The sequence below is a fragment of the Melospiza melodia genome, chromosome 4, assembly GCF_035770615.1.
Source record: "Melospiza melodia melodia isolate bMelMel2 chromosome 4, bMelMel2.pri, whole genome shotgun sequence".
Classification (NCBI taxonomy): Eukaryota; Metazoa; Chordata; class Aves; order Passeriformes; family Passerellidae; genus Melospiza; species Melospiza melodia.
Genome location: NC_086197.1, coordinates 22,597,414 through 22,613,708, shown reverse-complemented (window position 1 = coordinate 22,613,708; position 16,295 = coordinate 22,597,414). Strand labels below are relative to the sequence as shown.

Below are 16,295 nucleotides of genomic sequence, written 5' to 3'. Positions count from 1 at the left end.
ACTTTGGATGGGAAATATGTAATTTCCCACCTCTGCAGTTCTCCATGGATTTGACAGCAGTCAAGCCAAGTCTGGTGCACAGCCACAGGTATCTGGGCATAACCAGGTAAGGGAGTGCTCCCCATGGGGGCTGTGCTCCCTGTCCTGACTTTTAGCTTTTCTAGTGGACTTTGTGGAGAGCTGGTGCTGCTCTCCCGAAGGTTCAGTGTGGTTCTGCCTCAACCCTGCAGCCTTTCTGTATTCAGAGGCACAATAGAGATGGTAGCTTTCTGCCTAGAGGGCAGCTGAGCAATGAAAAAGTAGTTTATTGTGTATCCCCACAGAGTTAATTCTTTTCATTTCATGAAAATAGGGCTGCTGTGACAGCATTTCTCTTTGCAGGTGGAATAGGAAATACTGAAATAAATTATGGAGAACCAGGGTGTTTCCGGTCAGAATAAATATTTAATGAGAACAAGGGTTGTGCTCGTTCAGAGTCACAAGGACTGATACTAAAGTACTGTATGAATGTTGATTTGAATGCATAAAATATATGCTTGAACTTAAAAATGCAGAGTGAACAGCCCTGGGGGCAAGTGTGTATTAAGTGTGTGACAACTGTCTCTGTGGGTGATTATAATATAAAAGTGTCTTTTTTTTTTTTTTTTTTTTCATGTCCCAATCCTTTTTAATTTACCCATCAATCAGTAAGGGAACAGTGGAATCTTGAAGTGCTTGCTATCCAAGACAATTCTTGGAGGTGTGTCTTCTTTGACATTGTATCCAGGCTGTGTTCACTCCAACCATTGGCCTCACTTAACTGTTTCTGTCTCGGATTAAAAAAAAAACAGACAAACAGACATTTATTTTTTAATATAGTAAAAAATTCTATTAGGGTTTTAGGTCTTGTATTTTGGTGGTGTTTTTTTTTTTTTTTTTTTTTTTTGTTTGTTTGTTTGTTTGTTTGTTTGTTTGTTGGTTTTTTTGTTTTTGGTTTTTTTTGGGGTTTTTTTTTGTTTGTTTTATTTTTTTTTTTAATTGGAACAACATACAGGATTGGTACAAAGGTGCCTGTTTGTGTGTACAGTCTTGTTAGTTAACATGAATTAACTAGTGACTGTTACAAGTGAATTGCAACTCACAAATTATTTTCAAATGGTCATTGATCTCAGAGTTTACAGCTCACCATTCCACAGGCTGGGATGCAGGAGCAGGCTTGGGCTTTGTAACCAGTTCTGGAACCATCACTTGTTCCTTTAGGCAACACGAGAGAGTGGATAAATCCTGGTCTCATTTCCCTTACTGCTCACAGTAAATAATTAATAATGGGTTAAATAATGGGTCTGTTCTTTTGCAGTTTCCAGGGTGTCCCACACTCTTGGGATCTTTTCTTCTGAACTGTGGGGTCCCTCCCCTGGCTGATTGTGATCTCTCCCCATTCTGTTCCTCCATCTCACCAAGAGCCTTTCTCTTCATAACCCTCTGTCAAATATCTCTGTTTTGAGGGTTCCTTACCTGCCTGAAGGTAAAGAATAGTTTTGAATAGTTTCCCTGTCCAAGGCCCTAATTGAAGCACCTATTAATTTTCCAAAGTGCAGTCACTGGCCATGATATTTAATGGGTGCTTTGTAAATGTCCTCAGAGTGGGGAGAGATGCATAATTGAGGTTTCTAAAGCTTGTGACTGATGTATGGATGTATTTGGGGCTTTGTCCACTCCATAACCTGGAGGCATAAATAGACTCTCAAATCATTGCATAACTGGGACCTTGCCTTCAATTTAGAATAAAGGTCTCTCAGCACAGCCACTAATGCATTCTGTGAACTTGGATGACCTCTGTTCGCCTCATTTTTTAGTTCCTAAAATGGAAATAGTAGTGTTTTGCCAAAGTAACATTTACAGAGGTAAAACCTTTTGTTAAATGCTTTGCAATTCACAGGTTAAGTGATTTGGAAACAGAAGTGTATTTAAATTGTTACTGAAGAAAAAAAATCTCAGGTCTTTTGCATGGAAGATCTACATGTATTTAAAAAACCAAGAGAGCTGACATACTACAACAAAACAGTAGTAATAGACTTAGCTCACAGCAGACTGTTGAGCACAAAAGTTGCCATTATTTCTCTGTTTAGGTCTCCCTTCATATGGCTGTGTTTAGATAAGAACTGTAATACAATCTGTTCTCTCTCATTGTTTGGTTTGTGCAGGCACAGGCTTGCTGCAGGAAGTGGTGTATCTAGTGAGTCAGGGAGCTGATCCAGATGAGATTGGACTAATGAATATAGATGAGCAGCTTCCAGTCCTAGAGTACCCTCAGCCCGGTCTGGACATCATCAAGGTACAATTTATTGCAAAGAAAGTCTTCAGCATTTGGGTGTCTTTTTCCTCAGTTCCATGTTTATCACTTCATTTCACCCTGTGTCCTTCTCGTCACTGGACTTGTTTAGAATGTTGCAATGATTCGAAGTGCTAATAGGTCATTTTAAATTGCTCTTATTAAGCTTCATTTTGTTCTGTTTAATACTTTAAATATGTCTCCATGTCCTAAATATCTTGGCAGTGGGAATCAAAGTTCCAGGCCTCTCCTGCTTATGTAAACGGGAGCTGGCCAAATGAGGCAAATTTGCTTTGATTCCTTCCCTGAATTTGTGAAAGAGTAAGTAGAAATGCAGCTATCCATGCATCTGTATTCCCATTGCTCTCACTTCACACATCTCAGTCTTTAGATCCACAGATCCTGGCTCTCTACAGACACTGTAGGGTGTAGTTTGAGGGGTCTGGAATATCCTCCATGAAATTCCACAGTATTAAGAATCCCTTGAAGTCCAGCTGTATGGCACATAAGTGTGATCTTGTCCTTGCTGTAGCCACTTCTGACAGAGTCATGTCTTGGAATTTTTAGGATAACTATACAGGGCCATCCTGTAACAGCTGCAGTGCTGATTGGACTGAGCAAGGTGAGGCTGGCAGGGATAGAATTAATCTGCTTGTGGTCAATGACAATGGCATGCTTCAGCCTACTTTAGGCTGAGAGTATTTAGAGGTCAGAGATTGCTCTTCTTTTTCATCTGTGATGCCTAATCCAGCAAGGCTTCAGTGCTACCCTGCTGCAAAAAAGTGGTGGCAATAGTAAGAGGTTTAGTTTGAGATTACACATTCTTCTCTATGCCATGTGCTAGCAGCTTGATTCAATATGGATTAATTCAATTTTTAATAGCAGAGCATGATTTCTATCATGAGACAATTTTGTATCAAATTACAGAAAAAGTATTGTTTGAAAGATATCCACACATTCAGATTTGGGCCTAATTCTGAGGATAAAATAAAATGCAAGGGAAAAATTTGGAAGAAGTCAGGGGTCATGTTTTCAGAACTTCTAGTATTTTTCAAGGATTTTTAGTGGAGGCATCACTAGAAATAAAGTGAGTTTGATATTGGGAATCTTCAACGGTTATATCTCTTTCTGAGAAGGTCCTGCAAATGGACATGCTTTGAAACAAAAGGGATAAAACCCCAATATGACAAAATCCCCAACACATTATCTAACCTTTTGATATTTAAAAACCAGATGTAACTCCCTGACCTGATTTTGAGTCGCAAACTCCTGTTAATTTTAGGAAGTGAATTTGTGAATAGAAATCAGTGTAGTAGAGGGCCTCAAGTGTGCCAGCTCAGGCTAGCTCAGGATGTTCCCTGGAGCAGTGGTCAATGGGAAACAATTCTCCCTGCTTTATTTTAGGAGCTGACGTCCCCTCGCCTCATCAAAAGCCACCTGCCCTATCGGTTTTTGCCTTCGGACCTCCACAACGGAAACTCAAAGGTGAAAATGAGCTCGTGTTTGTCTTAACTCTGCTGGCAGCAGTTGTGTCAGTGCTTTGGGATGAGGCAAAAGCTTTCAACAAGATGATTTTCCCCCCATCACAGGTAATATACATGGCTCGAAATCCCAAAGACCTGGTGGTGTCTTATTACCAGTTCCACCGCTCCCTAAGGACCATGAGCTACAGAGGAACGTTTCAGGAGTTCTGCAGAAGGTTTATGAATGACAAGTGTAAGGAGCTGTTCTCTCTGCACACATTTATTTTCATCTCTACGTTCCTTCTGCAAGTACAGAAGTGAACTGGATAAAGGTGCATTTGTTTTGCATATACAGCAAGGAGGTTGCTACGGATAGCTCTGCAGTGATTGAGATCTGTCCATGCAAACTATGAGCTGGGCTTTTTGTAAATATTTGCCTTACAGTATTTGACCCCCTGGGTTCAGCACTTTGCCACCCAAACCAGACCAAAACTCTGGTGTACTCTTCTGAAATTCAGTTTTCAGGCTGCCAGGTACCTCCTAAAAAGGGGTGAATACTCCCAGCATCATTTGATTTCGGTTATGCCTCACTATCAGCTACTTCTCAGGAGTGTTTCTGGTCCTCAGGATTGGGGTTATTTTCCTGGTAATTCCCTTAATATTTAAATTTCAGCCAAAAATTCAAGGCTCATACCTTGGAAATTAATACAAAATTCTCTAGTTTGCATGGGCCTTATCTCAGCCTGCACCAGTGAGCTCGAGTGAGACCTCATGAGCAGGCTGCTGCTGCCTGAAAAATGCAGCTCTGTGAGGAGAATAATAACCAAGGGACTGCCACACTCTAGCTAAGGAAGAGAAAAAAGTCCTGCTGCCTTTTATTTCTCTGCAATATCTCCTCTGATACCTTAATGTGACACTGAGAATTCACCAGGTACCTTGAGCTCTGAGAGCAGGATCTCCTCTAGATCCAGAGCAGCAAACCTGGAATTTAGGGGAGCTGATGCTGAAGGAGCTGTGTAATACCAAAGAGAAGAAAAAAGTAAAGCCTACCAATGGGAGGTGATTTAACAGGCCTAAAAACCCCTTTGCTGCTCCTTATCCTGCAAGCTTGAGCAGGATTAATGCTCTCCTCCCACTCCAGCCCACCTTCAGTTTTCCATTTGCATTCCCTGGGAATGCAATGTTTGCCTGTAGCTTCTGATCAGGAACTTCAAGACCAGAGACATAAGAAAGACATGTTAGAAGGTCTTCTAAGATAGAAAGGTTGAGTGCTCTTTTCCATGTAAGTATCCCAAGAGTTATTTGTCTCTTTATCTTGGAGCAGCCACCTGACTTTATCACGACCTCCCAGAGCCAATAAAACATCACAACATGTTCCATGGCCATAACTGTACAAATGGGAGGTTTGTAATGCACAGGAAATTTAGTCACTGGTAGCAGAGAAAAATGTAGAATGCATTTCTCGAGGGGTTGCCTTGTAATACTGGCAACAAAAGAGATTCTTGAGGTTGTAAATACCAAGTACCAGTTGCTGAAGCTCTGGTAGAGACACATAAATTGACTGAAATCAGTGCAAATGTGGACTTAATCAGAGAACTGGAAAAAAGTTTTGGGGGAGGGTTAGGTGTCCCATTACATGGGTCAAAATGAGATGCTCTCCTGGGGCTATGAACCACTCCAGTTATTTCTTTTTTTTTTTTTTTTTCTTTCTGAAAACAGCTTAATAACCAAAGTGTTCATTTTCCTCATGCCAATCATAATGTTTTTGCAGTAGGGTATGGTTCCTGGTTTGAACACGTGCAAGAGTTTTGGGAACACCACATGGATGCCAATGTACTTTTTCTCAAGTATGAAGATATGCATAAGGTAGGTTAGATGTAGCAAAATGGTGTTTTTATCACATTTAGTATCCTAGTTTTTAATACGTAAAGCACAAAATTACATTCTTATGTCCATATTTGGGATCCCTAATGCCTGATACCATTTTTAAAGCGCTGGCTTTAAAAATTCAGTAGCTTGTTTGGACTTCAGGCATTTTCATATCCATATTAATTTACTTGGGAATCTGCCTGCATGTATAGGCACTGAACTACCTGCAGGGAAGGCAGTGATGTGAAACTGTTCAGTACTTGCTACACTCAGCCCTGGGCATTCTTTTAAAATAAATGTCTTGCTCTATGTGCCGTATCAATGAGGGAAAAAAAATATAATCACTATTTTGTCCTCTGTATTTGGCATTTATTGGAATTATTTGGTTGTTCTTACTGATTTCTGTGAAACAAATCTGAAAACAATGAGAGTATGATCATGTAGCATAAGGTAGATATAATTATTGAGTCCTTACATTATGCTGGCTAATAAATCCACTTAAATCAGAAATCTAGTGGAAATACTATGTATTTCTTGTTGCAGTAATATCTTTTTGACAGCTAATGAAAATACTTCAGAATGTTTATTTGACTGGACAACTAATGCAAACATAGGCAAAACCCAGGTCCTGTTTCTAAACCTGTAAGAAGAAGAAATCAGAACAAGACTCAGTAAAGCTGGGTAAATGATAATTCCAGCTTTACTGAGCCTTCTGATGGAGTGGGATTCTAAAAGAAGGTGTAATACAATCAGAGTAAATAAAGTTCAGTCAAAATCATTTAAATTCCATGGTTTTGAATAACTAATGGATTCCTAGCTGTGCTCACCAGATGGTGGCATCACAGCTTCCTTCCACTTCCTGATAAAAATTACTATTTTGTCCTTGCAACTCATACTGAGGAACCCTGGAACTCTGGAGATGTAAATTAATGGTTATTCTCAGAGGCCACCTCCCCAGATCCTTCCCATCTACATGAATGCAGTCCCAGAAGTTGACAAAGGAAGAAGGGCTCTCCTAACATTTTTAGTCATTTATTTGGCTAAGGTAAAAATTAAAGTAACTTTTAAATCCTCTGAAATGCACTGGTATTCCAAAGGGATCAGGGTGGGGTGTTCCCTGAAGTGGGAAGCATCACAACTGCTTTTCAGCTGTCCCCTGTTCCAACATCTGAAGGTTACATAGCCATGCTTTCTGCCAGCCTGTCTTACTCTAATTCAGAATGTGTTTCTTTTCAGCAAATTGGAAGGTGGCAAAACTTCAATGCAGTAGTGTTTCTGCAACTTCTGCACTTGTATTTTTCATGCTCACCATGATATAACTTACTTTGCAATATTTAAACTAATTAAAAATGTGATTTTAATTATTGCAAAATAACCCGGGTTTTAAATGGTCTCTTGCAGGACCTAGCGACAATGGTTGAGCAGCTGGTGAGGTTCTTAGGAGTTTCTTATGACAAAGCACAGCTGGAATCCATGGTGGAACACTGCCATCAACTCATTGATCAGTGCTGTAATGCAGAGGCTCTTCCTGTTGGCAGGGGTATGTTTAAAACCCACAGCAAAACTCTTCGTGGAGACGTTGGCAGTGACCCCCAGGGTGTGTTAGATGTTGGCAAAATATTGCCATGTAAAGGATGGGAGGGAGCTGATTGTTGGTGCACTTGGGGGGCTGGGTTGTTTTGAAATCAGGCTAGGTAGAAGTGACTGAAAAGGATGGAAGAATCCAAGGTGAACAGGGTAATGTCAAACCACTCCATCAGAGAGTTTGTCTCACTTTGGTGGATTCAGCTCCTTGTGCTGAGAGCTCTGCTCTGCTCCTTCTGACCTCTGGCATGCCAGAGCCCACACCATCTTACACAGTTTGTCCTGGCCTGAGCCCTAGGGTTTAATTAGATCAGGATTTTCAAGAATAGCAGATATTTCTTATTTGGAAGGCATAAAATTACAAGGAACCACAGTGTCCCTTATAAGCTTATTTTCATTTCTTACCTCAGCTGTTTAAAATGTGCTTATCTTCCAGATGTTTATTCTGGTGAGATTCTTTCTCTAAGAACCTGAAGGTGCCATGTGATCTGTTAATACATCTGTCCTTTGATAAGAAATCAAGTCCTTTCAGTTGCCTTTGAAAAACATAAGAGTGAACTTAGGCTCCCTCAGATTATTTTCTGTGGGCTGCTCTACATCACATTTAAAAATGAGGCAACCAAGTCAAGATGGTCAGTTCCTATGTTACCCCTACACATGCCTTACCCTAACCTAAAGTCACTTCATACACTAATTTAATCCACTACTACTTGGACTTTTCCCTTGTTTTCCACCCATAGCAGTGGTAGCACTTTATGATAGAGCATCACACATGAAGTACATGTTTATCATCACCACAAAGTTTCTCACAGGAAGCAATTTGCAGGTTAATGTCCCTTACTCAGGGGTTGTGACAGGAATACTTTGGTCTTCTTCTGTGTATAGGAGCCTTTTCCATACTACCACTTTCAGCCAGCCTTCCTGTGATCTGCAAATTACACTGGCTGCAATTTTTATAAATTTTTTTTTTTATTTTCAAATCTCTGATGAAAATGCCAAATATTACCAGTTCTTCTTGACTACTAATTCTGTGTTAGCTGGTTATTTATTCAATTATCACACATTTGGTTGGGACATCTCCAGGTCCTTGGATAAGGTGCTCATGTGGATGCAAGGCTTTGCAAACAGCAGGGTTGTGTTCTACTTGTTGGCCCACATGTAGCCTCTTATTTCTACTGTCTACAGATGTTTCAGAAAAAGGCCCTCATGTTGTAATAGAGAAGGAAGGGAGCTGCAGCACTTAATGTGATACTTTGTCATTTGTTCGCTGTGTGCTTTTTAGTATAAATATCCTTATTTTGAATTTCTTTTCTTTGCTGTCTTTGGCTTTTACAATATTTTGTTACTCCAGAATGTAGCTTCATTAGCAGTGCTTTGTTCCTTCTCTGTTCGTTTCTGTGACAAAGAATGGTGGCAATGACATGACAGCTGATTGTAATTTGTTTCAAATATTTTAATTTGTCATTAGTTACATTTACTTTATTATTTTGCTTTATTTTAGTTCTTCATATTTTTTTTCTTTTAGCACATTGATCTTTACTCTGAAGATAACCCTGAACTGCTGTGAAAGCAGAACAATGATTAGATATGTTACTTGTATTTGACTCTTATCACATCATAATTTACGCAGTTGCATGATTCAAATCATAAACCAGGTGGGTGACTTTTTGACAAGCTATCAATTGATATGGTAAAAAAAGAAAAGAATTATTAAAAACAATCCACTGTGTATGTATGTCATTTGTAGAACTTGTCATTTGTCCATATATGTTTTTGGGGAGACTCAGAAATTAAAGATTTTTTTTTTTTGCCAAGCAGAGGAAGAAAATACTTTATTATCATTATTGAAACAGGGTTTTGTGTTTCATGCTGTACTTTTTGCTGTTATGGTTGCCAGAGCAAGATTTAAGTTAGTATCAGGTATTTATGATTGTGTTTTCTTAATTTATTCTTTTACAAATATGTGAGAAAATTGTTGAAAACAATAAATGGCATTTTCGGTGTCAGGTTATTCTGGTCTTTGGATCCTGAAAAGAAATCAGGACCCTTTCATACCTTCAGGATTTATACAAAAGCCCTGCTTTCATAAAATGGCCCTTGCCACACATGCTATACCATCAGGTTAATAAGTAATATGTAGATGTTTCAGACAGTTTTGTCTTTGGTCTCAGTTATATAGTTTCTGCATAAAAGCAATGGTAATTGAATTAAATGGGTATTCTTCTTATGCATCAAATACATAATTAAGCTCCCTGCATGTAGCTTTGTTCTTGCTGTTACGATGAAACTCTGGTAGCACAGTCCCAATTCTCCTTTCATTTATTCCAATTGAACAAGTCTGGATTTTGTCTTTATCTCCAGCATGAATGAGAAGAGAATTTGGCTTCTCAGTCTGGTTATTCCATGGGGCTTATTCAGCCACAAGTAACCCTGGCTGACTTTGAGTTAAATATATTTTGGGCTGCATTGAAACAGTTGTTAGAGGGGCTCCTGCCTTTGGCTGGTAGGTTCAGCAGGGTCACCAGGTTATGTTATGTCATTGGTTGGGTTCCATAGGTTAATTCATATGAGGAAGGTGCTCAGTGTCCATATTGCATCCCCCAAAAGCTGTTCCTCCTGTTCAAAATTAAAGTGTCAGTGGCTCAGCTTGAGTACATGGCACTTGTTCTCTTTCATAGATGGAAATTTGTATTTAACAAACAAATATCTCCATGTTGAGAAATGGAAATTCATCTCTTGGACTTATCTCTAGACACAAAATAATAGAAATTAGCAATGAAAATATTATACTCCAATAGTCAGTTTTATACCCCACATTCTCTGTACCTTTTGGATAGTTCTCTAAGCAGTAGGTGCCAGAGGCATGGTGATTTTGAAATGTGTTCTTAGCTGTTGGAATTCTTAAACAGCCATAGATTGCACTGAAAGAAGAAATCCACATTTAAGTGAGCACCCAACCCAAAAACTGTGAGCACCCAACCCAACCCAACTCTGATTCATTTCTGATTAAGGCCAGAGTAAAATGTTTCAGAGAAATATGAATTCTTCCTGTGTGACACTGGGCTGGTGCAGCTGAAGATGTTTTTTATTTGAAGGCTTTGCAAGGGTAGTGCCAGAGTAACTGAGTGAGACAGTGAACAGCTTTAGGTCTCATTAAGCTTTCAGAGAAAGCCCAGACTGATCAGAATCTCACAGCTGATACTTGGTGCCCAGCACAATTAGACTGTAGGTATTTGGTGTCCTGTTACATCCACTCTCTGACATGTATTCTTTCTCTGTGTTTCAGGACGAGTTGGGCTATGGAAAGACATCTTCACTGTTTCAATGAATGAGAAATTTGATTTAGTTTATAAACAGAAGATGGGAAAATGTGACCTCACATTTGATTTTTATTTATAAAAAATGCATGCATATGATATCCAGATATAGCTAGAAGTGCTTTATGCATTCATTTATTACCTGCTGGACAAACTACTGTAGCTATTATGTGTAATAAGATTTAAAGAAAGAAAAACAATCTAAGTAAACCATATCAGATGCAATTATCTTTGATCCTGAACAGCTGTTTATCTTCTAGTATTTAAGTCCTTTGTCCACATGCGAGAACTTCTCAGACAATACTAGAACATGCAGCTGTTATGGAATGTATTATATAGGTATAAGATATGTATAATATATGCAACTAGAATGTACACCTTTTCAGCCCCACATTGATTATTTAATGTTTTATAAAAGCTCGTCACTAGAACCGAAATGAACATCCGTAAACCAAATAAAAATTTATTTCTGAGGGAAACAAGTAACAGGCCAAAACAGTATGCTAGAATGATCTCAGGGGTTAATTGTCACATTTATTTTTATAGCAGGTATAGCCAAGTATAAATAAATCCCATTCCAAAATAGGAACTAATCCAAGTGGGGTTCACATTAGGTTCTGCACACCCTTATCTGTGTGATTTGAGCAGGTTCTGTGCACTGACACACTCTGGGAGACAGGGCTTGTTCTGATTTACAGCTGTGATTGTCAGCCTGATCCCAAATCCCACCCATGCCTTTATGGACACAGCTCAGAGCTGACTTCTTGATGGAGGCAGTTCAGCTCCATGCCCAGGGACAGCAGATAAAAGATTCTTAAGCCCTCAGCTCTAGGTCACTCCCTCAAAATGGGGCTTAAAAGCCAGGAATCTGGTGCAGGGACTTTCCTGAAAAATCAGTCTCCAACCCATGTCACTTTGCTGTGTGAATTTCTCCCTGTAAGGGCAGCCCCAAAAGTTAAGGTGCTGAAAAAGCTCCAGTTCCACTAAAAGTTGAGGGCACTTAGCACTGCTTATGGGTTGTTCTCCTGGACTCCACCAGGCCTAAGGGGGAGATCTGTGCCAGTGTGAAGCAGGCAAAGGGAACTGCAGCATCCGAGGAAGAGAGTTGATGGATATGCCAGCAGGTGGGAGTATTGCACAAATATCCATGCACAATACGTTCCAGGAATTGTTAGCCATGACTGATCTGGATTATAATCAGGATTCAAGTTTATTTCTCTTATCTTTTTTTGGTCTCTACACAAACAGCCTAAAGGAGGCTACTATCACTACAGAACTCTCCCAAATTATTTTATTGTTCCATTATGAAATGACATCTATGTTTTTTAGGTTCTCAGCTGCAGGAGGCCCATTTTTTGCTAGTCAAATGTTCAGGCTCACCAAAAACTATGAGGAAGGACTAGTTTTTAGTGTTTCAGTTCTGTTGGGAAACTGTCAGTTCAGCACTGGCAAGTGGTGTAGCATGATGTGGCTTGACAGCACTTTTCCTTGTATATTTGTGAGTGAAAATGCTTTCAGTGAAATTTTATTTCTATTTTTATATTTTTAGTACTGTATGAATATTAAGCACTACACATTATACTTCTGTGCTTGCTTGCTTACTGAATAAAAGATGTGTTCTGTGCATTGTGGCTGCTCATTTTCTAGACCTCCCACTCAGGCCAGGTGGTCTTTGCAGACAAACTAAAACAAACTGCAGGAACATGGGAGAAGGAGAATTTCCTCTTGCTACAGAGAAAGACAAAATTCCCTCACAGTTTCTGCAGATTATAGTCAGAAGAAAATTTCATTAGCACAAAAAAACTACTTAAATCGCTTAATCCCGAGGATGTATGAACAATACAACCTAACATTTCTGAAGGCACCAGGGAACCCTGCTCTGGTTCTCAGAGCTGCTTTCCTTTGCTGCAGCTGATGCCCAAAAGCCAGGAATGTCCCACAACCGCATTTCTAACAGCCAGGTCCATCCACGTGCCATTGCCAGTCAGAGGGCCACCAGCTGCCAGGCCATGTCACCTGTGCTGAAATTCTGCCTTGGGATCTCTGGTACTTGAAAGCATTTGAGCTTTTCTATCAATCCAGGGACAGTAAACTGCTTCCTTGAACTTTCAGGACTCAGCCCAGTGTTACCAAGACTGCACAAACACAGACACCCCTTGGCCCAAATTGTCTGTGGAGAGAATGCCTCATTGCTACCAAAGCAGTGCAAAAGAAGAACAAAAATACCAGAAAACGAAGAGAGTTTCTTTTTTTCTCCCCTTAGCATTCCACTTTGGTGAACTGCTTCTGCTGAGGGAACTGCTGCAAAGTTTGTGCCCTGTCCAGATTTGTGAGAGTCCTGAAGGTTCAAGTGTTTATTGCTTTGAAGTTGGCCAGGACAGAGGAAAGACAAGAAGGCTGAGGAACAACCAGTAAAGGTTCTCAGCACTTTTTTATAAGCCTCACAGCATGGCACCAGTAGTCCTGGCAATAATTATAAAGATGCATAGGCTTGAGTCATCATTATAATAAACCATCCAGTCTTGCCTGGGCTATAAATAACACCACTTAGTAGCTACCAGCAAAGGTTTAAGGAGAGGATTAAGGAACTGCTTCTGTTGCTTCAGTCAAATATAAAAAGGTTAAACAGAAAATCAACTGAATCAAATAATATTAAAAAATCCCAAACCCAGTGAACACACCTGTGGGAAGGGCACAGTACAGAAATGATGATGTATAATCTCACTACATAATCCATTTGATTTCTTTGCTACAGGATCTGCAGACTGGTGTCCTCTAGTTTTTGAATCATAAAACATGTGCAGATGAGTATTTTCTGCTACCTGTCACAGTGTGTGTCATGCAGAATGGAAATGCAACTAATAATCAGCTTCATTCTGGCAATGGAGAGAGAATCAGCAAAAAAGAGCATTTAAAAAGAATATAACATAACCCGAATTTCAGCTTAATGAGGTTCAGACCTTGAGTGCCAAGACTCCAGTACCAACTGCTGGTTTAGCTTCAGAAAGTGGCAAGGAAATCAAGAAAACTGATGCCACTGATCTCTGGTCTATCAGCTTAAAAACCACCCCTCTAAAGGTGGGAGAGTGATGGCAAATTCTAGAGGCAGACTGGAACAACTCCGCCTTACAGCTCTCAGGCTTGAATCACACTTGGGTGCATGTAACATCCAATATCCTTCTTACAGCATCTGGGCTGTGTGGTCTTTAAAAATGAATGTGAGAAAAGTTTACAAAAATGCAGGGAAAGTCTGTGTGCTTTAGAGCCCTGACTTGACAATAACTATTAGCAGCTAAGGACTCCTTAGCATAAGTTGGTTTTATAAAGGGTGAAGAGCTAATGCAGGAACATTAGGTTCTTTTGGTGAGCTGTACCATGCCAGCACAATTTTTCTGGATTTTGCTACTTCATCCACAGGCAAAATTGTAAAGCCACACAACAACTTTTGCTGGAGTTCTCTCTGTGCACAGATGATAAGCCCTGGCAGTGCAAGCTAGAGTAGTTTGAGAAGCTGCCACCTCCAGCTGTCCATGCTGCCTCTCTGCCAGGAATGGCCACCACGGAGGAGAGACCGCAGCAGTGAATGTGTGCTGGTTCCTCAGCTGCTGGGATTTACAGGCTGACGGTAACTGGAACTGACGTGGATGGTGCTGGCAGATAATGGGCTGCGCCAAGAGCCAAAGCACATCCCCAGGTGCTGCCCTGGCTTGGAGGTGTCCTCGCAGGTCCTTGTCTGAGCTCCTCTGCACCAGCCCTGCCACTGGCCAGAGGTCTCTGCCTGGGAGCAGCCTGCTTCACACCCAGGCTGAGTCTCACCTGCAAATACTGTCTGTGAAGCCAGCACCATGTCCTTGAGCAAGAAGGAGAGACAGATCCCCTCTGCCACATGGCGTGCAGAACTGAAACCTGCTTTTGGGAGGCATGCTGTTTTGTAGGAGGGAGTGCTGCAATGTGTGACAGCACACAAGATGAAGGAAGAAAGGCAACGTAATGACTGCTCAGACTGATCCCAGTCACAGGCACTAATGTGCCGACTGGCTTGATGTGTGTGGTACGAGTGATATTCAAAGTAACTGCCACGCAGACATTCAATCCACTGTCACCATCTCTGTCACATACTCAGCTTTTGCCAGCACTGAACATAAGATGACAATTTAATCCTCGCAGCTGGTGTTACAGTGTGTTAAGACTGCAGCCCTTGCAGGCCTTACATCTGCTTCCTTTTGGCTTTGGAGGAGAGTCACCCATTAAATATGGGAGAGTTCTAAGGACTCAGAAAAAGCGAACCAATTGGAACAAAACAAGAACTAAGGAAAATGTTTAGATTTCAAGCTCTACTGGGAAAACTGCTCTTTTGTTTCAAAAGGAAAAGAAAAAATACCATTATTTCTCCCAGGTACCACTCTTGTTTTCCTCTGCACCTTATTCTGCACCCCCCTCTCCCCAAAGGCAGTTCTAACCCTATGGAAACAGATAACCCTGGAAATGCTGCAGGAGACTTTCAGTAGCTGGGATTGCTACCATTCCATAGATGGTAGGATTTAAATTCACAAAGAAAGACCCACAGTGGCTCTCCAGTTTCAGGTTTTTAACCACCCTGCTTCAGCCATCCATGCTGAGGGGTTGGTCTCTCTTAGCAGCCATACCCTTTCAGACACATTCCTTGTTCCCTCCTCAGTAAATATCAGAGAGATTAGAGGCTAAAATAGTTTTGATTTGGTTTTAGTATTTAAGATCTGTATAAGCCTGTGTACTCTAAACAGGATGAAAAAGGAATATAAACAAAAATATGGCCTGGGTCAATTCAAGTTGTAAACATTTAGGTTTTAACCATACAAGTATGGATCATTTGGTCACTCTTTTACTGAGTAATCTGCAGCAATTTACATGAAGTCTTTGAAATAAAGAAGTAATTTCAAAACTATTATTTTATTCTAGCAGTAACTATGTTGCTATGTACAACCATTACATTTCTGTGATCCTACACCCTCTGCTCAAGTTATTGTCTCTAAATGAGAACTATCACTGAATTCAAAGGGACTACATTGAAGGTAGGCTACATACACCAATATTTGGGGGAAACAAAGTTTTAATGCACCATGTAGGGCATTAATCTGTATCAAGAACTACTGAAATACTGAATTTGTTAGTGGATGATGGAAAACAGCATTATCATTTGGTTGCTGATGCAGGGCCAGTGTGTCTGGATCCTGCAAGGCGCTGTATTTTTTTTCCAGAATGTGGCTACAGTATAGTGTTTATACAGTATAGTATAATATAGCCACATTTTCAAGTAATCTCCCTCAACCTATTAAAAAAATATACTAAAGCTGAGGGACAGACATAGAATAAGGCCTTTTTAGTATTTTTCCATGTTGTACTGCAGTGATTTAAGTAGTCCTTTAGAATGTCCAGGAGGTCATCCCTAACTGCCCCCAATGAAGAGGAATCTGCTTTATGTGTAGTTTAATCCACAGTTCTGCTTGACAGGAGTTCTTTCAGCTGAAGTACCTGAAACAGAGATGTTTTATAGCTGGGACCTTTATAGGCCAGTAGTCTGTCCCTGCAGCCCAGCATGTCCCGATAATCACAATGAGCTGCTGCACAGCAAGGAAGGGGGGCCAGAGGCAGCAGGGCAGACAGACCAGGAAGCAGCCTGTGTGCTACTGAACCTCCTTACGTGATGTGTTGCAGGTTGGCTTTCACTCTGAGAGTATTTCTGCCTTTGGGACACAAAATTACTTAGTCATT

General features: G+C 40.5%; 1 protein-coding gene across 2 annotated transcripts in view; it reads left to right on the top strand.

Moving 5' to 3' along the window:
- The window catches only part of SULT4A1 (sulfotransferase family 4A member 1), a 26,872-nt gene extending 14,704 nt beyond the window's left edge, over positions 1 to 12,168 (top strand). The window contains exons 2-8 of one of the 2 annotated variants that reach the window (XR_010027536.1): positions 2,184 to 2,314; positions 3,716 to 3,796; positions 3,901 to 4,027; positions 5,546 to 5,640; positions 7,045 to 7,183; positions 8,753 to 8,882; positions 10,514 to 12,168. Coding sequence is in view for 1 of the 2 variants with exons in the window: in XM_063154267.1 (XP_063010337.1) it covers positions 2,184 to 2,314; positions 3,716 to 3,796; positions 3,901 to 4,027; positions 5,546 to 5,640; positions 7,045 to 7,183; positions 10,514 to 10,626 (686 nt within the window). In the remaining variant the exon portion in view is untranslated. The remainder of the gene's footprint in view (positions 1 to 2,183; positions 2,315 to 3,715; positions 3,797 to 3,900; positions 4,028 to 5,545; positions 5,641 to 7,044; positions 7,184 to 8,752; positions 8,883 to 10,513) is intronic. The other variant, XM_063154267.1, reaches the window with a different exon arrangement.
- Positions 12,169 to 16,295: the final 4,127 nt, after the last annotated feature.